The sequence below is a fragment of the Argentina anserina genome, chromosome 7 (genome assembly GCF_933775445.1).
Source record: "Argentina anserina chromosome 7, drPotAnse1.1, whole genome shotgun sequence".
NCBI lineage: Eukaryota > Viridiplantae > Streptophyta > Magnoliopsida > Rosales > Rosaceae > Argentina > Argentina anserina.
The window spans coordinates 19,584,586-19,611,124 of NC_065878.1; the positions used below are offsets into that span (position 1 = coordinate 19,584,586).

The window sequence follows — 26,539 nt, forward strand, 5'->3', positions numbered from 1 at the left end:
TCTCAAGACATTGATTGATGAAATAGAAGTAGAGAATGAATCACCCTTCCAATTTGGAAGTCAACGCTTCCGCCGCGCTTCCAATTTGGAAGCCTACGCTTCCGTCGCGCTTCCAATTTGGAAGCCAACGCTTCCGCCGCGCTTCCAAATCCACCTTTTTCGGAATCGCGCTTCCCCGCGCTTCCGCTCCCGCTTCCGCTTCCGAAGCGGGAATCGGTCGTCCAACCAAGCTTCCGTGCTATGTAGCCTAAGACAGAACATAATGCAATGAATTTAGTAAAACATGAAAGAAAATCATAACTAACCTTAGTTTAACCAACTGGAGATATTAGCCCTCCTCCCGTTGGTTAAACTAAGCTATCAAACAAAGATGAGTAGAATAGTATAAGTGGAACCAGTGTTAACTTAACTAGCTGCTGAAAAGCTTGTGTCTACACAGTTTGAGTTGGACAAAGCTTGCCTCCTCAAATGATAAAGAAACCATGCTTGTCTTACAAGATCCAAGGAACTTTTTTCTTCTAAAAATGGTTGATTATTACAGTGAAAGGGTTGATCTGTTTTTGCTTTAGCTTGGCCAATTATGATTAGTAGGAGTATTGGGATCTAGAAATATTTACTGATGAACGTACAAAGCTGCTAGTAGAAAACCGAAATAACTAGTTATAGTAGGCATGAAAAGGCTAAATGAAATATCTTGCTTCAATGCTGGGAATTAGGATTTTCTTGTGAAAATATTTGTAGATTACAAGAGCAACATAACTTTAAACTTCCTGGAAGACTAATTGTCATTAAAATTAGGCCGTGAACAAACTGAAATCTAGGAGATCGATGAGTAAGAGGAATTAGGAAAACTCTAGTAAAATGTCTTAGCATTCTTCTAAATTTTCCAATAAAATATATTTCACCATAGTCACTAAGGTTTAACTTTGTGATCAACCCGTAATTTATAGATTTGTAACATTTGAACGTGCGATTTATGATTACAGTCGAGTCTTAAGACTGAAAAAATAATTAAGAAACTAAATGGACTCTTTTTTACTTACCTCAAAGACTATTATTGAAGTAATACATCATTTCCTTAACATATTCATTTGACCATGCCTTGCTCTTAAACATCAACTCGAATCCAACTGTAAAGGTCAAGATGAGACTTATTTGTCCTCATTTCTAGTTAACTAATTAACTAAACATCTAAAACAAACACCAGATTGACAGTTGAATACCTCATGCATAAACTAAAAAAGCTCTAGTTTATGTAGTGGAGGTCAAAAATCAGGTAAGCTCATAGTTCTTTAATTTTATTCTTTATTCTAGAAAAACTTTATTTCACATTTGATTTCGACCATCAAAATATCACATCAAGGAAGACGAGATGTAGTCTTAATAATTTTTTTGTCGCTAATATTTTCAATGATTTTTCATCCAAATTGAAACAGATAATAGCAAGCTCTGTGATAAAAGGCTCTAAACTTCTAATTTCCAAAAGAGGAAAACAAAAAAGAATAAGAAGATCTCTAGCCGTCAATCACGTTGTGTTGGGTCCAACTTGGGCCGGATCCAGCTCCGGGATTTCCTTTATGCTTTATGATTAACGACATGCCTAATGACATTCATTCGGTTTGCTTCAAGCATACGCATGCTTTATCCTCAATCATCAACATGCATGATGGAAAATCTCTTTACTTCTTTATATCCTTTCAATCATATTTCTATCATCCACTATTGTCTATTGATCTCTCTTTGGATCAAAGTTTCGTAAGTACGTGTTTTATGTATGTATCTTAACGCATTGTAAGAGAGTTTGCTCGTATAAAGTTCCTATTTGTACATGTTTTATAGTGTGTGTTCGGTCGTTTGCTCGTCACAGTGGCCAAATACGTCGTGATCTCATGGACTGACCGCACACCTAATTCTCTTTTCGTGATGAATTATTTTACGTCTAAGATTTTAGGATTGGCCTTAAATTAGTAAAGGAGAATGCTTTGAAATAATGTAATGAAAGCTCAATGCATTATTAGAAATGAGCATGTCATTGTGATAATTTCGACATTGGAACATTATAAGATATGGTTTTCATGTCAAGAACTGGGTATAGCTATACTCATTAGTCATTATTCATTTTGATCATCATAGTTAGGCTGATTTGTGCTAATCTTGCAAAGGGTTTTATATATTTGCAAAATTAGTGGATCACCTCATCACCCCTGATTGCTGAAGTTGGGCTCCTTTTGGTAGGCCACAAGATTGCTGCAAGTGCTACCAGTATTCTGTCATGGTAATAAACAGAATAACTAGATGCCTAGATGAAAGCCAGCTCTTCCTCTTGCTCTAGATGAAAGGAAATATATGCAGAAAGGTAATTTTTACTGTAATAGGTTTTGCTGCTAGCTATTTCTTCTGAGCAGGGTTTTGCTCTTACTCTGGTTCCACCAAACAAGTACTTACCAGGCTGTTCTAAAATGTTAAGTTATAAGTAATTGAACTCTGTGATTTGATTATTTCTTTAATGAGATATGATAATGTGGCAATATGCATTGAGGGCAGAATATGAATTCCCTGGTTGTCAGTTGTCACTACATATTATTGAAATAGATTGACCAACTGCAATTCCTGCAGACCCTGATTTCAGTAACCTTTTGCAACTTCCAAGCCCCCAACTGTGGAATGTGATCATGGGCCAAAAATCACTTTGGAGATCTCAACTATTACATCTTCTAAATTCGAGTAATTATCATTTCAAAACTATCGCATTGATATCTTAAGTTTTTATTTCAGCATAATTTTAGTTTTTTCCTTGTTAATTAACACCGTTACTGGTTTTATTTCACATTAATTTTCAATGGCAACTCCGTTAGTGGTTTTATTTCCCACTAATTTTCAGGGGCAACTCCGTCACTTTATTTCCCACTAATTTTAGCTTTTATGTATTTTCCTCCAAATTTAACTTCTATTAAAAAAAAAAAAACAAGTTATCAATACCTATCATTTAATTTCAAAATTATTAAGCATCATTCATTTACTACCATTATTACAAATAAGAAGTTAGTAATTACAAAATAAACCAGCATATATTTTCACATTAATATGTTCATCAACCAACCACCATAATGTCACATTAATAATAAGCTCAAAACTCTATTATAGGCATTTCAAATGTTTCAAAAGCAAGACACTAGAAGGTATGTGAGAGCGTCTCTAAGAGCCTCGGAGGGGATTTTCGCATAACCTAGGTATCTACAAGCAGCGACGAGTGTGGATTGAGTGGGTATGGCGACTCCGTTGGAAGGTCCCTCAACGTTGATCATGGTTGTGCAGAGCAGCTCCTCATCAGCTTCTCCGATCATGTTGTTGCTAGTCTTCATTTGTTGCTTTCAGCGCTGGTTGTGGTTGTTGCGATCCAGATCATGGCAACGATGTGGGCAAGGAGCGTTGATCGTATTTGTAGGGAAGGTGGTGCCGGATCTTGGGTTGTTCGTTTCCTAGCTCGGGGTAGGACTGCAAGGGGACGCTCTGACCGAACATGGGTGTTCCGAGGCTGGGTAGCACAGATCCTGGTTCGTGAGATCTGTGGGGCTAGGGTCCGGGGTCGTGCTGTGGTGGTGGGTGTCGGCGATGTGATGTTAGCGGTGATGATTGGAAGCTCTGGTGGTGTGGTCTTGGAGACACCGGCGTCCAATCTAGGGTCGGCTGCTTCTTGGGCCCAACCAAATGGGCTTTTGGTCTTATTGAAGGGGCCGGTTTTAGCTTGCGGGCCTAGAACAATTTAGATAAGTTTTTTAGCCTATTTCTATGCTTCGATAAGTCTTAGAATATGTTTTTTTTCTATTTCATTTCGGGGATAGTTATTAAAGAATAGACCTATGCTATGTGCTAAATTCGAGTTTCGGCTCAAGACCTCTTGTCTATTGCATGACAACAACGGAGAAGTACGTAATTACTATCCAAGTCTTCGTATTAATATAAAATCCTAGTGGATTGCATCAAAAAATGTTTCAAAAGCAAAAGAAATGCCTATATAACACTTGGTTTGAATGGTTTAAATTGTTGGCTATAAACTAATTAAATTACTTATAAACTAATTAAATTACTTATAGCCCAGATCATTAGCAAAACAATGCAACTCAGATTATTTTGTAATTGTGAACTTCTTATTTGTAATAGACTAATAGTGGTAGTAAATGAATTGTGCATATTAATTTTATAATGAAATGATATGTATTAATTATTTTTTTAATAGAAGTTAAATTTGGAGGGAAATACATAAAAACTACAATCAATGGGAAATAAAATAATAGAATTATTTCTGAAAATTGGTGGGAAATAAAACCACTGACGGTATTAATCAACGGAACAAACTAAAATTAGGCTGAAATAAAAATTTGAGGTACCAATGCGATAGTTTTGAAATATTAAGTACTAGAATTTAAAATATACAATAATTAGGGTACCGTTTGTTAAAATCTCTCAAATCACTAAAAAATCCCCATAGATAATTAAATGCCTTATTGTCAACCCTGAGCTCATCTCAATTTTATAATGTAATAGGATCTATATGAGAATGTGAGATTACGAGCAGGAAATGACTCAAACCACTAAACCGAAAAAGAAAACCCAAGCTTCATTCACAATGATTTTATAATTGAAACGATGTCTACCAGACAAAAATAAGTAGCACTCTCTGTTCATGATCGCAACCAGAACAAAATAAAAAGTAGAAAGCTCCATTATTCCCCAGAACAGCATCTCTAATTCTGTATAAGGCATAGAAGCATAATGCATTACAACTTTACAAGACAAAACGATAACGATATTCCCTGATATATATATACTCAGCTAAGGAGCACCATAGAATTAAAGTCTAAAAAGGAATGAGTTAATTTTCAGATACTGAAAAAAAGATTCTGTAATCAGCAGCCAACATCATTACAGACCAGCATAATGTAATGTACTAGATAGTAGATAGTTTTGGTTTATTTATCTAAGGTCGATAGAGTTCTAAATCAGCAATTCCAGTTGAGCAGCGGGTCAGGATCGTGCTCTTTACTTCCACTTCTTGAACTTGCCTCCACCGTGCTTTCCATGCTTCCCAAACTTGCCGTGCTTGCCCCCATGCTTCCCGAATTTACCATGCTTGACCTTGCCGTGCCCCCCGAATCCTGGCATGCCGTGAGATGGATAGTAGCCACCGTGAGACACCTGGTGAGACCCGTGACCGTGCTGTCCTGACAACTTGTGAGCGCCATATGCGGCTGCAGCAGCTGCTGCACCCCCAGCTAGCATTCCCCCCATACCGTGGCTCCCTGAACAATCAAAAGTCAATAAGCACTCGATATTAAGTAATTAAGGCATTAAGCATATGTCAAACGTCTTCACATTATCAACATAAGCACTAACAACTTAAATTGAAGCAAATCTAGATCCAAACTCCGTTCATGATCATATCGTGGAATCTAAACAGTCATAAGATGCGACAACTATGATGACTACATATGACCAAAACAATGATCAAGAACGATTCCAGGCATTAACAGAAGAATACTTCTTTACTATGAATGAGTAATGTCCTAGAACAAAAACATTTATCAACACAATGAAAACCAATCAGTACTAGTTTAAATACCAGATTTTCTTGTCCAAAGTTATATGTATCATAAACTGATCATCTTTGTTCTGATGTTGATGGAACATTTACAAAGGAGTTTGATCTCATCTTAACTGTCTTAAGTCTCTCAGACAAAAATCCGGCAACTCAAAACTTCAAAATCCTTATTTTTTTAAATCTTAAATTACCAATTGACACAATACACTCACAGACATAGAAAATCACATAAAGCTAACATCTTTACACATGTTAATCAACTCCAACAACAAACAAAACTTTGAGATCAAACAAAGACAAGAACTTTACCTCCAGAGTGACCGCCGTGAGCGGCGGGCGGGTACCCTTGTGGAGGGTAGCCCTGCTGAGGCGCATACCCAGCTGGAGGGTACCCTTGTGGAGGATACCCACCCTGCTGCGGGGGATAGCCCTGAGGAGGGTAACCCTGCTGCGGTGGATAGCCATGTTGCTGAGGAGGGTAGCCATGTTGTTGAGGTGGGTAGCCATGTTGACCTCCAGCAACACCGTGTAGAAGACTACCGAAAAGGCCCCTGTCAGCTTCTTCACCACTACCACCTTCTTGATGCTTATCTTTTCCACCTCCCATGATTGTTGATCAGTTCCAAAAACTTAGCGCAATAGAGCAAAACAGAGAGGATTGAGGAATATGTAAATTGTGATGGGATTGGAGATATGTCTGTGGGTTTATATAGTTTTTTTTTATGGTGTGTGTGAAAATATTGTTGACACGATTTCAAGGACGCGCTTTTGAGCCTTACCGGTTAAGAGTCTCCATCGAATCGCGAATCGGTTTAAATACACGGTAGAGATGCGGGTCGGATTTGATTTGTAGCTATTGGACGCGGTGGAGTGGATTTCCGTTTAGTTTTTCTTTCTTCTTTTGCCATTTCACCATTTGTACTATGCCGACACTCGGACACATTCATCGTAACTCAAGAAATCATCAAAGTTGATGGCTTTGCAAGTTAGGGGAAAATTCTATGGTGTGCTGCGGCCATACAGCAGCAGCAACATCCACCACATATTCACATCACCACTCCACGTGCATCAATTTCTTTCTTTTAAATTTACGGTCTGATCCTGTTGTATGATATACACACGTTATACAACAGAAGAACTCTAACTTAGATAGGGTAGCTTTGGTACCTATTCGATGATCCAGTACGATAATTTGACTATGATTTACCAATAAAGAATCGATTCACATAGGGCTTGGCTTTTGCGATACTTCAGAATTGGTATTCAATGATTTTCAGGTGTATCAGAGGATGTTGATCATAAAATTTTAATAAGTGGTCCTTTTTGTTCAGAAATTATCATTGTTTCGTGGTGACTGCACATAATTATCACTTCATAAGATCTTGCGTGCTTGCGGTTTGGACTTTTAATAACATTTTGGTTCAGTTGTGTGCAGAAAAAAAAAATCGAAACTAGTGTTGCAACGTTATCCTCATTATGGTCGGGAGAAACCGTAAGGTTTTGTGGCAATTCGAGTTGTTTTGAGCTAGGCGATATTATCTACTATGAGTACTATCGACACCCACCTTGGTCCTTGGTTGAGACCTTTCTTACTCAACCTTGTAACTCTCCAAGAGCTTACACGCTAATCGGCCTATTCGAAACAACTGCGTTTGTTAAAAACAGATCTGAATATTATTGATTAGCTTCAAACTACACATTATAGATTCAAAGATCCGAACAACCAAAACCCAACAAAGAGCGCAATACAACATATATAAGCAAATTCCATTACATAACCTCTTAGATTCACCACACTCACACCTCGACCTAGCTTTATTCCACAACCATTACACCATTGAATAAGCCGGTCACCTTAGATAGCCGTCTAGCCAGAAATCTGAATGGCCTTCACATCAGGCTTCTTGACCTCTTGTTTTGGCACAGTGACAGTAAGCAACCCATTCTCCATCGCCGCCTTCACCTCCTCTACCTTGGCATTCTCCGGCAGCCTGAACCTCCTCAAGAACTTGCCGCTGCTCCTCTCCACCCTGTGCCACTTGTCGCTCTTGTCCTCCTTCTCCACTTTCCGCTCGCCGCTGATCTGCAGCACATTCCCTTCCTCCATCTCCACCTTCACCTCCTCCTTCTTCAGCCCTGGAAGATCCGCCTTGAACACGTGCGCCTCCGGCGTCTCCTTCCAGTCGATGCGTGTGTTCGCCACCGCAGCAGTCTCAGAGCGCGGAGCCGGGCGCGAGTTCATCAACGGGAAGTCCTGGAAGGGGTCCCAGATGTCGAGAGAGAACGGGTCGAAGATGTTGCTCCGTCGACCGTTGCCGAAAAAGCTTCCCGGAATGAGAGACATTGTGATTGAATGTATGAGCTTCGAACGTAAGTTATGACTTGTGATCGAGTAGTAATTCTGATTGCTTTAGAAATTCTGATTCTGGTTTGTTGGGGGCAAGGAGAGGAGGTATATATAAGAAGAAGGTGATGGCATTTTAGTGATGAGCCAATTAAGGATTCTTCATCTCTTCCTGAAGTGTCTGGTATTCTCTGGAAAAGTAGGTTCCAGAGTTCCAGAGAGATGGTTCTCGAAAAGTCAGGAATATGGAGAGGGCGAGCGCACTACTGAAAAAGGCTCAAAGCTAACCTGCAGCCCAAAGGGAAATGAGGCCCAAGAATGTATTATTAACAGTTAAACATCAATAATCATGCGACTTTGGTACCAATAAAATACCACTTTCTAATATATAAAAAATACGAGTCATTTATCGGATGTAACGTGTTGGTAAATAAAACATTAATACTTAAACAAAAATATATGTGGCTTAATTGCTTGGTGTATTGCCCATCTAATGATCGGTTGATTGTTCATTCTGTGCTATTTTGAAAGTTATTCATCTTTCTTTTTCTCAAGTGTTTTAAAAGAAATTAAGTTGGAAGACGCCTTTATTGATGAGTTTTAAAATCACTAAAATGAGTTGCTACCGTTATATAGTTACACGGTGATCTTTAAGCGGGTTAAGATTAAAAAATTTAGCAAAAGAAGTGAGTTTGAAGAGATGGAAAGATCGATTTTTATCTCTATCATCATCTAATTAAGCGCTTAAACAAGGGGTACTTGGATCGGAGGAGACAAACCATCAATTCAAGGACATTAAAGATCATGTAAGAAGTCGTTTTGTTGGTACCACAATAATAATCGCATGCTTTCTTAACAAGTTTTGTCCATGCTCTCTACCACAATAACTCTGGGCCTTCATTCATTTTGGGCTGCGTTCTCTTCAACCTCCCGACCGTTCTAGAACCATCGAAGCCTGGAACGTAGCCTCCTTAGCCAGACAATACCAGATACTTCAGGAAGACACGGAGAATCCTTAGCTCATCAGTCATCACTAAACCGCCCTTGCCTTCTTCCTATATATATCTCCTCTCGTCACCCCCAAAAACCAGAATCAGATTTTCCAAAACATTCACAAGGCTCATCTTACGTTCGAAGCTCATATATTCACCATGTCTCTGATTCCGGGAAGCCTCTTCGGCAACGGTCGACGGAGCAACATTTTCGACCCTTTCTCGCTCGACATCTGGGATCCGTTCCAGGACTTCCCCTTGATCAACTCGGGCTCGGCTCCACGCTCGGAGACGGCGGCTGTGGCGAACACGCACATCGACTGGAAGGAGACGCCGGAGGCACACGTGTTCAAGGCGGACCTGCCGGGGCTGAGGAAGGAGGAGGTAAAGGTGGAGGTGGAGGAAGGGAATGTGCTACAGATCAGCGGTGAGAGGAAAATGGAGAAGGAGGACAAAAGTGACAAGTGGCACAGGGTGGAGAGGAGCAGCGGCAAGTTCTTTAGGAGGTTTAGGTTGCCGGAGAATGCCAAGGTAGAGGAGGTGAAGGCCGCGATGGAGAATGGGGTGCTTACTGTTACTGTGCCTAAAACAGAGGAGCAGAAGCCTCAGGTCAAGAGCATTGATATTTCTGGAGCCTAAATTTTCAAGATCTTCGGGGCATCAAATCGATCTTTAATGTTTTTTTTTCGAGTGATGGAAAAGAAATTTTTGTGTATCTTGTAATGTACTAATGTTGATCGATCGAGATTGTAATATGTCCTTTTTTTGTTTTGATAAGTGATGGCATGTATGTTAATCTGATAAGATATAATTAAGTCCTTGTGGATGGTTAATCTAACTACATGCATATATGTTCAAACAAATAATGATATAACGATTAACTTTTGGTCTTAAGCAGATGCCGATTCTTCATGGCAACCCAGAAGCCTGGATGGATACCAAGCTTAGTGACATGAAAAAACGATTTTGGATGATAATATCTTATTCGTGAAGCTAATTGTAACAAAACTATACATACAGAACCAAAGATACGAAAACACTGTGGATTTGCCAGCTGCGAGTTTTCCGGCCGGCCGGGGTCGACATCATGCGATTGTCATTGCATTGTGAGTGTGGTGACAAATAATATTCATCAATATACAATAGACAAACTCCCCAAAGACATGTTCACGAGTGTACAAGTTACCAAACTGATCGATCAGCACTACAAATGTATGAAATGCTAAACGTAATTAAAAGAGGGAATATGATACAGCTTTGGCATCTTCCACGAGCAACCTAAGCTGCATGAAATACTTATCAAGTTATAAAGATACTGATACTCTTGCTAATTTCGGTGTTTCTTCATATGGTTTTACGTGGTAGGGTTCAATTTCAGATTTGTTAGTGAGTCACCGATTGAGTTTTCCTAATTTTTGATTTTATTAACTGTTTTTTTTGTTGGTTGAGAGATAATTATGTTTATCATTCATCATTCTTACCCTCTTTGTAATATTTTTTCTTTCCATAAATTTCTTTAGCTTAAAAAAAAACCAAAATTACACGCAAAATGGGCATATGCATGAAATTTATGTGATAAAATAACCATTAGATGCTGTTTTTTGGTTAAATAACATATATGATTCTTAGATGTTATTTCGAAACTGAAACAGATGTGATAGAAGGCCACAAGAACTGCTGGATCTTAATTAGCTACTTACATTACTTAAGAATTGCCTACACTGTGATTCCAATCAACCACTTGAATTTCTAAGAACTAACAGTACTTACTGAATTTTACTAACTAGATTGGTTGCCAGTTTGCACCATCAACAATGCATTGTATATATGCACAAGCCAAACAACATTGCAGCACTGTCTAAGTCGCTGAAACACATAATAAAATGTGTGAAAACATGAACACAATTGTGTGGCAACTAGCAAGAACATGTAAGAACACGAACAACACATTTTACACAATGAAAGCTAAACAGACGAACTAGCTGAAGAGGATCGGAAATGATGAAATCCTTTCAACCATGTCAACAGAAAACAGGGTTTACCCAGCACCCTACACGTACTCACCTTTCCAACTCCATCAATACATCGACCTAGTTTTTTTTTTTGGTCGAAATATCGACCTACTGCTTCAACAGAATTTATTTCGAATTGATAAATGATCGAATAGATGGATGAAATCGACCCGGAGGGATCACAAGTGCTCACAGATAAACACTGAAAAGATTGGTGACTAACAAATAGTACGTGGTTGCTTCATTGATACAATCGACTGTACTATACCAATCAATACCAATACAGTCCCCCCCCCCCTTGTATATTTGTAAAATTTCTCTAGGCAGATGAGATATATATATATATATATATATATACAGATTTTCTCAGCTCTGAAGGCCCGGACCGTCTGGATTCAGCTATTCTGGCCACCGGCGATGCTCAATGACGGCGCAGATGGTGCAAGTCGTGCTCTCCCCCTCATGACGATTCCGTATGTACCAGCCGGAGCTCCATCGGCGACCCACAATGGCTGGAATGGCGAAATCGCCGAAATCTGCCAAATAACTTTTTTTTTACAGATTTCGGCCGCCGTGAGTCGCCGATGGAACTCCAGCTGTCAGAGAAGGGATCGTTGGGAGGTAGGTAGTGTGGTTGTTATGGTCCGCCCCACCGTTGCAGCTTGCCGTCGTCGGAAATGGTAAATCCAGACGGTCCAGACCTCCGTAGCTAAGAACGTCTATATATATATCAGTCCATATCCAGAGTGAAGTTCCAATTTTGACACACTTTTCGGTCAAATTTTTTCACCATAAGCGATTCAATATTTAGGTATGGTATTACATAGTGAATTTCTATTGATATAACCTTAATCAAAGAGTGATAGATAAATTGATTATATCTTTGTTTGTATGATTTTCTATTACATTTCTGAGCTTTTTTTTTAATAAATTCAACTTGTGATGGCCTCAAAGGTTACCTCTAAGACTACACATTGATTACATTGTTGTAATGATTGTTCATTTACTTGAACGTGTTTGTAAAAGAAGAGATACATCCTCAGTTTGTATCTTTGTTGTTCTTAATGAAGCCTTTTGCTATGGGTACATATAATGTGAGAACTGAAGTGTGCACATTGTTGCCTGAAGTTAGTGTAGAACTGAAGTGTTTATGTGTTGAATGCTCTCACCTATTTGTGCAGTTTTACTAATGTTTGTGCAGTTAGCACTTTTACTGTTCTTTAGTATGTTTTACTAATGTCTGTGTTTCTAGGGTAAACCACAACATGGAGTACAATTTGAAACAAACAAGCTAAGGAGCATACGTTTTGGAGCATAGGGTATAAACTCTGCCTTTATTTTGTTGCGTTGATAAATATTGTTGTATTGGTTGTTGATTTATTAGTTGGTGCTATGTTGGTTGTTGATTAATTGGTTGTTGTTGATTAAAATGGTGTGAAATCTGTTTTTGTGTTTGCTGCGTTGATGGATATGACTGTGTTGGTTGTTGATAAATTGGTAGAAGCTTTGTTGGTATGATAAGGTGTTAGTTTTTTTACGCACCTTATATAATTGTTTTTGAATATTTGCTATTTCTTGCAAGTCATGGCTAAGTTATTGGAAAAGAAAGCGTCCAAAGCTAGGGAGAGGATTGCTAGGGCAGTCAAAGCAGCTAGAGCTTGCACGAAGGAAATGCAGTCGTATATCAGAGTGCTTGCACGGATAAAGGTGCTAATTTGGAGATCTACCTGGAAGCAAGTTCCAATGGACTGAAAAAAAAAATTGGAACTGTGTTTAGGTAAATGTCTAGAGTTTTATGCTTTTATTCATGAAGTGTGAAGTGTATTAATTAAGTGTTAAGTCTTTGGACTAAGTATTGAATTGAAAATTCTTAGCTGGCGTTTATGGTACCTCATACTGCAAAGAAGGTCGTTCTAGCTTCAGCTTGCCAAAAGTGGAAGGAGTTCAAGAGCAAGCTGACCCGAAAGGTAAAGTTTATATTTTTGTATAATTGATGTTTTGGAGCATGCATTTGTCATCTAATCGTATAACATTTTATTGATTTTTTGATTTCAGTGGAGGTACAAGAAGACTCCTGCCCATGAGTACACCCAAAAGCAGATTGATAAAGTGAGGACAGAGTGGTCTGGGTACCTCATGAAGTATCATATTAGTTAGTTGTTGGGCAGTAGACTAGGATTTGAATCTCTGTTGGTAGTTTGCTGATTTTGTAGCTTGCATGTGTCTAAAAGAACAAATTATAATATTTTTTTGTGAATTGGCTGCATTGCAAGCACCTGCAGAGGTGTAGGCTAACTTTTGGCCAAGTATGTAGGCTAACTATGGTCAAGTATGTTCTTGCAAAACAACTAGCTAGGAATGATGGATTTAGTGTTATGATAATATATGTTTTGGTCAAGGATTGAATATGATGGGTTTTGTGTCATCTTAGTTATGTTTATGTTTAATTGATTGAATTGGTGTGATTAATGCATTTAGGTCACAAAAAACTAGATGAAACCCAAAAACACAATGTTTCTCACTAAACATATGGCTAAAAAACATTGTCTTTACCCACAAAAAGACAAGAGTCTAAATAAGAGAGACTTTATTTAGTCAATAGGCGCTGGAAATAAAGTATTGTCTTACTTTACAATAACAATGTCAAACTAGAACAACACCATTGTCTTTGTGACCTTAATCAATATACGCTGAAAAGGAAAACATTGTCTCACTCTACAATAACAATCTCAAACTAGAAAACCACCATTGTCTTTGTAAATCTTATTCAATGTAAATTTAAGAAAAAACATTGTCTTCATTAGTATTCATACAATGGTAGTTTAAACCCAGTTAGTTGTCTAAACTTGTTATAGATAATGCTTTTCGTGCATTGTCTTAACCCTATATCAGACAATTGTTCAATAGACAATGGTACAACTCTATATCAGACAATGGGCAAAAACCATTGTGAACCTTGATTTTTGACCTAGTGAAAGTGAGAGAAAGAGAGAACAAGAGTCAATTAGGGTTAGAGTTAGTATGAGTCAATTACTGTAAAGATTAGTCAGTGACACACTTGTAATAATTAAAATTTTAAGAGTTTTTTTCACCAACAGTCCTTCAACTCTGGTGTACCTACCAATGTGATACCTCAACTCTTAATCGTACCAATGTGATACTCAGACTCTAGTATTGCTATCATTGAAGTACTTCCGTTAGTTTTTTTAAACTTTTCCGTTATCTTGGTGACGTGGCAGGTACGTGAGGCCCACAAAGAGGGTTAAAAGACAAAATTAACCTCATCTGAGAGGAGCAATGTTTTTCCCGCCCTTTACCTTGAGAAAGACACCCAACAATTCCAATTTTGGCGCCAATTTTCCCTCCCTACTCCTTAATTTGTGTCTCTTATCTAAACTAAAGAACTACCGCCAACCAGTCGATCACAATCTGATAAAACCTAGATCAATCTCATTTTCTATTTTTACCCTAGCACTTGTTAAACTAACAGAATAAATATAGAAATTTATATGGAACATCTCATTTCCACAATCTCATAAGAATATAGAAACACATAACTTAACGAAATTCAACTACATGTACCATTAGTTCTTACAAGCAAAAATCATGGCAGATCAACATAAAAGGTGGCAACTAATGGTACTTAAACATGTATTTGAATTTCGTTAAGTTATGTGTTTTGATATTCTTATGAGATTGTGGAAATGAAATGTTCCATATAAATTTCTATATTTATTCTGTTAGTTTAACAAGTGCTAGGGTAAAAATAGAAAATGAGATTGATCTAGGTTTTATCAGATTGTGGTCGACTGGTTGGCGGTAGTTCTTTAGTTTAGATAAGAGACACAAATTAAGGAGTAGGGAGGGAAAATTGGCGCCAAAATTGGAATTGTTGGGTGTCTTTCTCAAAGTAAAGGGCGGGAAAAACATTGCTCCTCTCAGATGAGGTTAATTTTGTCTTTTAACCCTCTTTGTGGGCCTCACGTACCTGCCACGTCACCAAGATAACGGAAAAGTTTAAAAAAACTAACGGAAGTACTTCAATGATAGCAATACTAGAGTCTGGGTATCACATTGGTACGATTAAGAGTTGAGGTATCACATTGGTAGGTACACCAGAGTTGAGGGACTGTTGGTGAAAAAAACTCAAATTTTAAAGGGTAGAGGTTTTGCAGGGGCCCTTATTTATCAGAAACCTAAACTAGGAGCTCTAATTAATATTTTGGGTCTTTAAATGCCCTTAATTATTAAAACCCCATGAAATAACATGTTATGTTTTGTGCATCTAAACTATCCCCTTACAGCTGCAAATTAAGATTTACATATCTACCCAGCCTAGAACATGAACAAATTATAAGATTAAATTACTTGAAAATAAATCACTTTAAACATTTGAAATTGTTGGTCCAAATAGCTTAAATCTTTGTAAGGTAAAAGGGCATTTTCTGTTTTCAATCCTAGAGATCAAGATACTTAATAGTTCAGTAAATAGTATCAAAATAACTAGGGCTTCTTATAAACAAGTTCATTTTGACACATGAAATGAGAAAAAAGTCACCTAAGTTTTGAAAATTAGAAAAAAATCAGTTTTCTAAATCTCTTATACCGTTACCAATGACGTTTGATGTATTTACAAAATGCCACAGAGCTCACGACTTTTCTCTGTTTCAATCGCCGATAGAAAATGGAAGATTTCCCGTCGTAACCTTCTCCTCCTCTCGTCGATGTCCTCATCGATGTGTTTGTAGACATCGTCGTGGAGGGACGGGCTAGGGTTCCGTCGACGTCGCCTCTCCAAATTGTTCCAATCTGACCTGAAAAAGGAAGGTCACCAAGGCACCAATTTCACGGAGTTCAATCGTGTCCTTAAGAGCTAGGATGGGTCGTCATCGATGCTTTAGTAGAGTAGCAGCAGCGCTGGGTAGCAGTACGACATCGTTAGGTCGTCATCAATTTGGAAGGTTACGACAACGTTAGTTCTTCATCAATGCCATTTTCGTTGCTTGAATCGACAGCGGGGGAATACAAGAAACTCGCAAATCAGGAAACAGAGGCGAAGGAGGAGGTGAGGCACTGAGGCGGTGGTTGGTCTGGGTTGGGTTCGGTTAGTGTGACAACGAGTGTGATTGGTAGTGTAACACTGAGTGTGACATGTAGTGTGACATATAGTGTGATATGTAGTGTGACAACGACAATTAGTGTGATAGGCAGTGTGACAACGGGTGTGACAACGACAATTAGTGTGATAGGCAGTGTGACAACGGGTGTGACAACATGTGTGATAGTGGTCAGTGAGTGTGACAGCAAGTGTGACAGCGGGTGTGATAGGTAGTGTGACAACATATGTGACATGCTGAGAGGAAATGTCTAAATATGCGAAATTATATTCAAATTCAAAGGAGATTGATATGAGTATGCTCAAAATGAAGATAATCACTAGAATTAGGAAACATGAGCTCAGATTTCACCGGAATTGCTTAGGGCACCGTCATTGATCGCGATAACCCCTTGCGAGGGTTGCTGCGCCTTGCGCGGTGGTCGGTTCAGAGTGGATATGGTATCAAATGAAAGAGGGGAGAAAGATCTTTCTAACTGTACCAACCACTCTCAAATCTATCATTGGACGGTAAAGTTGGCCAAAATTAGAAGAATAATGAAAAAGATGATGATGATGATGAAGAAGAAATTATAAAATTGTCCGGAAAATATTTAAAAAGTGGCTATTTTCTAATTTGGTTCCAAGCTTGTTGACTATTTTCTAATTTCTAGTCATTTGAGATGACATTTTTATAATTGTGAAATAAGTGGTGACATTTTTATAATTTATGATGACAAATTGTATTTTTTTCTAATTTGTCCAAATAACTAAACCCAAAGAAAGGAAACTGATAGTATGCACCACGATGTGCAGCCACGGGTTGAATATTATACTGATTTCGAGATCATCTCAGCCTTTAAATTCTGGAGATAAATATCAGCCATCCAATTTTGCTTAAAAGTCAATTTCCATATCAGTCAACTAACTGTTGGTAACAAGAGTTAAAATTTATAGGTTTTTTCACCCTCAAAACCTAGAGAGGTGTCCGTCGCTTCACAACCCGGCTTCATGGTGGCTTTATCGAGGTTCAACAGAGGTGATTGGCTGGAAAGGAGCGCGGACGGTGGTCACCTGAGAGGAGTTAGTGGGTGGCGGCAATATCTGTCATCACCATACTTAGATCAGATCTGATTGGGTTTTTTTTAAATGCAGGTATCTCTTCCATGGGAGTGGATTAAAGAATTTTTGGGTGGATTCATCTTGTCCCAAGGTGAATATAAATTAGTTTGATCAATTAAGAATTTTCGTTTCTTCCTGAGTTCGTGATCATATGTAAAATCTGAGAGAATATATCAAATATGTCGATTTTCGATCAGATGTGCAGTGGCGGTGACGGTGGTGGTGGTTATTGGATTATTGGGTCTCATCAATTATGTACAGCCAGAATGCTATTGCTTGTTTTTTGGCTGAGAATGGCAGAATGCTATTGCTGTCAATGAATTTCTTTAGAGATAGTTGGAGATTTTAATTAACGGAGACTAACAAAGGAAATATTAAAAGGTCACGTGATAAGGCACTGGTGGTGCTGCACACTGTTAAAGCACCGAATAACTCTAAAAAAGAAAGGCCTCAGCACCAAAATACACATACCTTTTCATTCCAGATAACCACCATTATTAACGGAGCTAACTAGGGAAGTTTCCATCACCATGTCAAGACCGAGACGCTTGTCTCCATAATTATCACCGACAGCAAACTAAATGATGGTTCGATCACTTCGATGTAAACAACTAACTTCACGTACTTTTGTAGTCTAATGAATACTAGTAATTCTACATTCCTGCCTTCTTTATATAACATGCATGACTGCAAAACTGATGGCTCTGATGGACCATTATACGGTTACTTTGCATTATATGCATAATCAGTGGCGGAGCCACATGCAGCCCACCGGACTCCGACTCATCTAAACTTTTGTACCATTTTTATATAATACATGTTACTCTCTCCGATTTTTTTATAGGGTCGTGTTTTAAGAGTTTGCACATAAATTAATAAATAAGTCTAATGACAATTTAATTTTTATTTAAGGCTTAATTGTTTTTAATTACATTTAATTTACCTGTCATTTTTCTCTTTTCCTTGTGCCCTATTACTACTATTCATTTCACTGAACTCTTTCACCCTCTTTATAATTATTGCAGCAATCCAACTAGAAATTCAAAAACCTACTCTAAATCGAATGAAAATTACCGGGAGAAAAAATTTCAATTCGTAAATTTTTATGTATCAAAATTTTCAAGTTTTAGAATAGAGCCAAAACTGAAATTATATAACTTCATTTGCCTATATAAGAAGACAAATCAAAGAGTATAAATTCCAGAGATACACACATCCATGGCTTCAAGGCTGTTCAAGCATTATGAATCAATACATTGACCTAAATTTTCCACCTACGAGAGATGAGGGAGAATTTCTATTTTATCAACATCATGCTCCTTTGAGCATTGAAGAAACCAATTTGGATATGGAGGATCTCGTTCCAATGATAATCAGATTTTCTTCTACTGGAGCTATAGTAATTGATTTAAATATGAATCTGAATCAAGAGTCGGAGACTCCCTTACTTGAGATCGATATTGATCAATTGCGTGAAGAAGATGAACATGTACCAGCTCCGGATACAGGTAAACTTGGTTGAGTAGATGATGAAGGGGTGTATGCTTTGTTTTTACTCTTATGCTCTATTCTTTTCATGTAGATGAATTTTGGTTTTTGAGAAGTCATCTCTCATCATTACCATCATTACTAATGCTTCTATCATCATTTGGTTTCTATCTTTTTTTTCTCAGGAGTGTATGCTTTTTTTTATTTATAGAAGTTTATGCTTCTATCATCATTTGATTTCAATCTTTTTTTTCTCAATTAGTGGTCTTATCTGTACAGTAGTTACTAGTCATTGCGTTGGACTTTTCTTAATTAGAATTGTCATAAACTTTCTTGACTTGGTAGTACAGCAGCTAGTATAGGAACTACTGGTCCCTGCGTTGGACTAATTGGAATTTTCTTGACTTGTTTTTCTTGTAAAATATGCAGAAAGTGTTGACATATCTCAAGTGAGACGGAGAAAGTTCTTATCAAGTAGCCAACGATTGGCGATCTATAATGCTTTGTTAGAGAAGAGTGTCAACGGAAGACTAAAAAAAAAACGACGGAAGTATCTGGATTATTTTCAGTAAATTTACGAACCGTACAACGGATTTGGAAGCAATCAAAAGATACTCAAGTTGGAGGAGTTGTCGATGTGTCACATAGGCGAACAAAGAATTGTGGTCGGAAGAGGGTTCAAGTCGACTTAAACCGAGTTCATGAAGTTCCTTTACACCGAAGGACGACCTTGAGATCACTTGTTGTAGCTCTGAATGTGAGCTATACAACATTGGAGTATTTTGGACTCACAACGGTTGGAATTCTACATTGGAGAGCATCTGCGAGGGAGTCCCTATGATTTGTATTCCATCCTTTGCTGATCAGATGGTGAATGTAAGATACGTAACCGATGTTTGGAAAGTAGGATTGCAGCTAGAGCATGGTATCAAGAGAGACGAAATTGAAAGAGCAATTAGAGCATCCGCACCGGCGAGCAAATGTGTCGGCGTGCTCGAGCAGGAGGAGGGACCAGCCGGAGGAGTTCGAGCAGGAGAAGGGGAGGCTCGCACCGGCGAGCAGGAGGAGGCGAGCTGCTCGCCCAGTCAACCCAGCCGCGGTGCTTGTCCGATCGCTTGAGCAAATTTTGCTCCGGCGTTTGCTCGTTCGCCTGGCGGAGCCCACCGCCCGTGGGTGACGTCAGGCACAGGCGAATTTTTTTTATGTTAGGCGCGTGCAACGCACGCGCCATTAAAAAAAACAACAAGCCAATGAATGGCTGACACGTGTCTCACTGATTGGCAAACGGTCCAATTGATCTGGGCCTTCCATTTTGAATCAGAAATTTCGATCCAACGGCTAGAATTGATTGGCAACGGCTACTATTTGATCATAACGGAAATAAACCAAAAAAATTGTAAAAAATCACCAAAATTTCAAAATTCTCCCAAAAAATTGCCTATAAATACTACTTCAATTTGTTATGAACTCACACCAATTTGTGCACAACAAATTTCACATCTTCCTCCATCTCCTCTCTCATTTCGTTTAGCATTTTTTTCCAAAACAATGGGCATCCACTGGCTTCCTTCCGAATATTTACAAATGTGCATTTCTTTTGTCCGTCATAGCATTGATGAATATGACGGTAACAAACAAAAGAGGGACAAATTGTGGGAGACAATTCATGGCGATTATATGCAAAATTGGGTGCTAGCACCGGGTGAGAAACCTCCGAAGGAGCCGAGGACCCGAATCGCGCTCGCTTCTCACTACAACAAGTTCAAGCTACTCTTGCAAAAATGGGACGAATGTTTGGCGGCATCACGACAACGTATAGCTAGCGGCACTTCGCTAATGGACGAAGTAAGTACATTGTTTTATCATATATTATAATTTTTATTTGATTATATGAATTAAATTATGTAATTTATATCTAATTTGTTTAAATATGTAGCATTGTTTACATATTTAATTATTTTAATATATCTAATTTTGTTTACATTATTTGTTTTATTTAATTTGTTTAAATATGTAGCATTGTTTACATTATTAGTTTTAATATATCTAATTTGTTACATTATTTGTTTTATTTAATTTGTTTAAATATGTAGCATTGTTTACATTATTTGTTTTAATATATCTAATTTGTTACATTATTTGTTTTATCTAATTTATTTAAATTATGTAATTAAATAAGTACCTAATATAAGTTTTTTACATCAGGAACGACAAGCTCAATCATGTTACTATAATGCCAAGAAGAAAAAGTTTACACACTTTGAATGTTGGGAAGTGGTTAAAGATCATCCATCTTTCGTTGCGGTGCTATCTACTACTCCATCTCCATATGCAAGTAGTTACCACGGTACTCCTTCCGCAACTGCATCATCTCCAACCATCAATTTGGATGACGACCAATTGAATGAGACACCTCAAAGCAACACGGCAGCTCCATCGAGTCCACCTAGACCAATGGGAACCAAGGCAGCAAAGGAAGCTAGGCGCCAAACGAAACAAGGTAAGACTCCTATTGAGCAACGGGTGGAGGTTTTGCATACCATTGCAAGTGACCAAGCATCATGGCATACCAAGAGGCTAGCCCATAATGAAAGTGAGCTTAATTATTATGCGGAGTACATAGACATTCAAAAGCGGAAAGAAGCAAGGGCGGAAGAAGAGTTACGATTGAAGAAACAAGAGAATGACATAAGGATCATGACAATGGATTTGGAGGCTATGACCCCAATCTCGAAAAGATATTTTACGAAGAGGAAACTAGCAATCCTTAATGAAGGAGAAGCTAGTCAAGATCAACTTACCGATGAAACATATTCAGATTGTTATCACTCAAATCGCGTGCTTTTTCCATAGTAGTTATAGTATTGTACTAAGAATAAATCTGGGCTTGGCTCGTCATTTTATGTAATTTAAATTTTTCGAGAAATAAAATGCAATTTATTTATTAAGTTGAAATTGAAATACACATTAAATTAAAACACATACTGAAATTAAACACAAGCTTAATAATTAAACACAAACATCATGAAAACACACAATAAAACATATTTAAAGTATTTCACCGGTTTCCACTCTCCAAATGTGTTTCACCAAGTCTTTCTGGAGCTCTCAATGGATGTAAGCGGATTCGAGATCGGCAACACGGTCGTGAAACCGTTGTATATTAGCTCCATCTCTACTGATTGGCTAAAAAAAAACTCGATTCCCTTGTGCATTCACCGGCCCATCATAAACCCGGAAAGCCCTCGATGGGTTGTGCAAGTCTTCTTCTTCTTCCTCATCATCATCCTCAGCATCCACATACTCTTCCTCAACAGTCATGTTATGCAATATAATGCAAGCTAACATGATGGTAGTCATTACCGATTTGTGGTGCAATGTACAACTATGACGTATAATTGTCCATCGAGATTGCAAAATGCCAAATGCCCTCTCCACATCTTTCCGGTATGCCTCTTGTTTCTTTGCGAAGGGCTTATCTTGCGGCGTCTGGGGATTGGAAATTGTTTTGACAAATGTAGAGTACCTTGAATATATTCCGTCAGCCAGATAATAAGCTGTGCTGTACCTCTGTCCGTGGACTTCGTAGACGACAGTTGGGCCTCTTCCGGCAAGGATCTCTAAGAACACATTCGATAGGTGAAGCACATTAATGTCATTTTTAGCTCCAGGACAGCCAAAAAAATTGTGCCATATCCACGTATCATACGAGGCCACTGCCTCTAGGATAATCGTTGGGCGACCCTTTCGGCCCGAGTATGCCCCTTGATAAGCGGTTGGGCAGTTCTTCCACTCCCAATGCATGCAGTCGATGCTTCCAATCATACCTGGAAAACCTCGGCGTTCGGCTTTAGCTAGTAGTCGCGTGAGGTCTGCCGGTGTTGGACTGCGGAGGTATCTTGGACCATAGAGATGAACCACTTGGCTGCAAAACTCCTTCATACATTCCAGGGTAGTCGATTTCCCCATCCTTGTAATTTCAGTACACTGATCTGCGGCTGACCCGTACGCTAGCATTCGTAGAGCCCCGGTCATCTTTTGTTGGGGAAGTAGCCCTAGCAAACCAGTGGCGTTTTGTCTTTGATGCCAAGACATGTCGTGGTTGCAGAGGTCCGTCATGATAATGTTGAATCGGTCTCTGCTCTTCCTGTACCTCCGACGAAAGTCTTGAGCGTCGAAAATTGGACGTTCGATGAAGTAATCTTCCATGAGATTGTGTCCCCTAGATAGCCTCTGACGTGGCTTATTCGGTTTTTTACCGCGACGTGAACCGCTTGGTCGTGTTGATTCATCATCGTGTTGTGCTTCCGCCATGACTACCTGATTCACGAATGATTGCTCCATATCGTCATCCTCTTCTTGCTGACGTTGTCTCCGCCTGAAAAAATTGTGGAAGCTGAAAGGATTCATCATAGTGATGAACAAGGAAATGTTGCTAAGTGTTTAGATTGAAGGATGAGTTATAATGAGTGATATTAGACGTTTTTATAGCAAATTGGTCGAAAATCTTATCAGAAATTTGGTCCAATTATTTTGCCGACAGTGACACGTGTCAATTCTCTACTAGTCGAAAATCTTATCGGGAATCTGCTCCAATTATTTTAGCGACAATGACATGTGGCAGTGACACCTGTCAATTATCTATTAGTCGAAAATCTTATCGGAAATTTTAGATAATATCGAGTCGATAATGACACGTGGCACATTATTATTGGTTGTAAATATATCTGGTAAAAAAATTAATTATTTCACAATAAGACAAAATTAAATTGCTCAAGCAAATTGTAAATGTGTGTGTGAAAAAATCGATTTGCTTGAGTAAAATATGAAATCGATTTGTTTGAAGCAAAATTTGCTTCTGGCCCTACCATTTGCTTGAGCAAATGCAATTTATGGGTGTGGATACTCTTAGAAGACTAATGATAGAGAAAGGAGAAGAGATAAGAAATAGGGTATCAAAACTAAAGGATATGGCAAATCATTCCCTGAAACAAGATGGCTCTTCACACAAATCTTTGGATGGCTTGGTTAATCATATCTCATCACTATTATTTACAAAACTTAGAAGTCAGTGATTGGTCAAAATGTGTATGTAGGCAACATCTATGAAATAACACGTTATGTTTTGTGCATCTAAATTATCCCCTGGCAGCTGCAAATTAGGATGTACATATCTATCCAGCCTAGAACATGAACACATTATAAGATTAAATTACTTGAAAATAAATCACTTTAAACATTTGAAATTGTTGGTCCAAATAGTTTAAATCTTTATAAGGTAAACGGGCATTTTCCGTTTTCAATCCTAGAGATCAAGATACTTAATTCAGTAAATAGTACCAAAATAACTAAAGCCCCAACTCTCAAGAAACAAAAACTTGCACCTAAAAAATAAAGGCCTCAACACCAAAATACACATACCTTTTCATTCCAGATAACCACCATTATTAACGGAGCTAACTAGGGAAGTTTCCATCACCATGTCCAGACCGAGACGCTTGTCTCCATAACTATCACCGACAGCAGATATAGCTCTCTCACTGTTCATTGTCACAATAAAGAAAGCTCAATTTTTATTATAGCTTTAGCAAGATTAGCAAACTAAATGATGATTCGATGTAAACAACTAAACTTCACGTACTTTTGTAGTCTAATGAATACTTGTATATACTACATTCCCGCTTTCTTTATATAACATGCATGACTGCAAAACTGATGGCTCTGATGGACCATTATACGGTTGCTTTGCATTAAATGCATAATAACAATTTTGGTCCAAATTAATAACTATGCTTATGATATCATCATATATAGGCTACGGGGATAGTGAGATTCAAGGAAATCAAAGACACCTAAAGCCTCAAGCCAGTCCAAACGTTCCCCTGAAGTTGTAATGGAGCAAAGGAAAGGCCGGAGATTAATACTCTTCCCACTTCCCTTGCAAGGCCATATGAACCCCATGCTTGAGCTGGCCAACATTCTATACTTCAAAGGCTTCTCCATAACCATTATTCACACCAACTTCAAGTGTCTAAACCCTTCATCCCATCCTCACATCACCTTCCACTTGATTTCAGCTAACTTATCTGAGAGCGAGGCTGCTGAAAAGGATCTCCTCCTCCTCCTTTCTCATCTCAATAAAAAGTGTTGCGAACCTTTCAGGAAATGCTTGGCTACCTTGGTATCAGATGTCTCAAAAGAGCCTGTTGTTTGCTTGATCACTGACCCTGTATATGATTTCACTCAATCTGTTGCAGAGAGCTTCAAGATCCCAAGGATTCTATTAAGGACCGGTAGTGCCTCTTTCACTGCTATCATATCTGCATTTCCAGTCTTGCAAGAAAAGGGTTACATTCCTAAACAAGGTACAGTTAGTTCCTTTTCTAATAGACAAATGCAAATCTAAAATTTACACTTTATTGTATGTGAGATTAATCACCATCCAGAAAACTCCATTTTGGTTCTATGATATCATGGACTTATGATGAACAAGCCAAGATCGTAGAGTTCCTCTCCACACTTTCTTCTCACTAAATCTGGACGCCAAAATAACTAATTCATGAGCTACACTAGTAACAATATCATATTAGCTTGCATTTGAGTTGTTTCTCTCTTCATCACATGAGCTACGAGCATACATATCGTTGCAGCTAAAGCTTGTCTATATGGTATTTAGTATGCAGCATGTTTGATAGCAGTTATATCTGCATAACTTCTATTTGGACATCAGATTCTCGACTGGAAGAGCTGGTGACAGAGTTTTCACCTCTCAGAGTTAAAGATCTTCCCATGATCAACAGTTCTGACCCAGAGAGATTTCTTAAACTAATAAGCAACCTGACGTCAGAAACTAAGGCATCTCAAGGGTTTATTGTCAATACTTTTGAAGACCTTGAGCAACACGCACTGGCAACACTCCGCAAGGAATTTCACATTCCAGTTTTCCCTATAGGTCCATTTCATAAGCGTGTCCCAGCAACTACTTCTGCAAGTACCCTATCGTCACAAGACTGGAGCTGCATATCATGGCTAAACACTCAAGCAGTCAAATCTGTTATCTATGTTAGTTTCGGGAGCATTGCCACATTAGACGAAGCTCTGTTTTTGGAGATAGCCTGGGGACTAGCCAACAGCAAGCAACCCTTCTTGTGGGTTGTTCGACCTGGATCAGTCCATGGGTCAAATTGGCTTGAACTATTACCTCATGGGTATCTAGAGTCGTTGGATGGTGGGGGGCACATTATTAAATGGGCTCCTCAAAAAGAAGTGTTGGCTCATCAAGCAGTTGGTGTGTTTTGGACTCATAATGGCTGGAATTCTACATTGGAGAGTATCTGTGAGGGGATCCCTATGATTTGTATGCCATGTTCTGCTGATCAAATGCTGAATGCAAGATATGTAAGTGATGTTTGGGAAATTGGGTTGCAGTTAGATAATGGAATTGAGAGAGGCGAAATTGTTAGAGCAATCAAAATACTAATGATGGAGAAAAAAGGGGAACAGATGAGAAATAGGTTGTCAAAGCTAAAGGATAAGGCAAATCTTTGCCTCAGACAAGACATCTCTTCCTACCAATCTTTGAAAGACTTGGTTAACCACATTTTATCATTAGAAATTTAGAATCAATGCTTATAAGAACTTGATTGAAAGTCAGTGATTGTTTAAAAATCTGTATGCAGGATATCATTTAAAATAAAATTTTGCTGATCAATCCTCTTATGTACTACTTCAACCGTTATATACTCCACATAATTACAGTTTTTTTTTAAAGTTAAGAATAAACGTGAAGTATGTATTTTAAGCAATAACAGCTTCATTGTTACGGAATTAATCGACACAAGTAGTATAAAAGAATACAATCAGAAAGCACTAACAAGCCTGCTAACT

At 38.4% G+C, this 26,539-nt stretch overlaps 4 protein-coding genes across 4 annotated transcripts; 2 read left to right on the top strand and 2 right to left on the bottom strand.

Annotated features, from left to right (window-relative positions):
• Positions 1–4,584: 4,584 nt before the first annotated feature.
• Positions 4,585–6,290, bottom strand: LOC126801918 (glycine-rich protein A3-like). The gene is made up of 2 exons (XM_050529410.1): positions 5,909–6,290; positions 4,585–5,300 (listed from the first exon to the last, which is right to left on the bottom strand). Exons 1-2 carry the CDS (start codon positions 6,204–6,206, stop codon positions 5,041–5,043), a joined length of 558 nt encoding a protein of 185 aa, XP_050385367.1. The 5' UTR covers positions 6,207–6,290; the 3' UTR covers positions 4,585–5,040.
• Positions 6,291–7,256: 966 nt separating this feature from the next.
• Positions 7,257–8,088, bottom strand: LOC126801920 (17.8 kDa class I heat shock protein-like). The gene has a single exon (XM_050529412.1). It carries the CDS (start codon positions 7,941–7,943, stop codon positions 7,467–7,469), a length of 477 nt encoding a protein of 158 aa, XP_050385369.1. The 5' UTR covers positions 7,944–8,088; the 3' UTR covers positions 7,257–7,466.
• A 992-nt stretch (positions 8,089–9,080) lies between these two features.
• LOC126803383 (17.8 kDa class I heat shock protein-like) lies at positions 9,081–9,574 on the top strand. The gene has a single exon (XM_050531192.1). The coding sequence runs from the start codon at positions 9,095–9,097 to the stop codon at positions 9,572–9,574; it is 480 nt and encodes a 159-aa protein (XP_050387149.1). The 5' UTR covers positions 9,081–9,094.
• A 14,843-nt stretch (positions 9,575–24,417) lies between these two features.
• Positions 24,418–26,363, top strand: LOC126802432 (UDP-glycosyltransferase 76F1-like). The gene is made up of 2 exons (XM_050530057.1): positions 24,418–25,017; positions 25,383–26,363. Exons 1-2 carry the CDS (start codon positions 24,546–24,548, stop codon positions 26,270–26,272), a joined length of 1,362 nt encoding a protein of 453 aa, XP_050386014.1. The 5' UTR covers positions 24,418–24,545; the 3' UTR covers positions 26,273–26,363.
• Positions 26,364–26,539: the final 176 nt, after the last annotated feature.

Coding starts and splice junctions, on each gene's coding strand:
- LOC126801920 (XM_050529412.1), bottom strand. CDS start 7,943: ATGTCTCTCATTCCGGGAAGCTTTTTCGGCAACGGTCGACGGAGCAAC.
- LOC126803383 (XM_050531192.1), top strand. CDS start 9,095: ATGTCTCTGATTCCGGGAAGCCTCTTCGGCAACGGTCGACGGAGCAAC.
- LOC126801918 (XM_050529410.1), bottom strand. CDS start 6,206: ATGGGAGGTGGAAAAGATAAGCATCAAGAAGGTGGTAGTGGTGAAGAA. Junction 5,301..5,908: donor TCACGGCGGTCACTCTGGAG/GTAAAGTTCTTG, acceptor TTGATTGTTCAG/GGAGCCACGGTATGGGGGGA.
- LOC126802432 (XM_050530057.1), top strand. CDS start 24,546: ATGGAGCAAAGGAAAGGCCGGAGATTAATACTCTTCCCACTTCCCTTG. Junction 25,018..25,382: donor GGGTTACATTCCTAAACAAG/GTACAGTTAGTT, acceptor TTTGGACATCAG/ATTCTCGACTGGAAGAGCTG.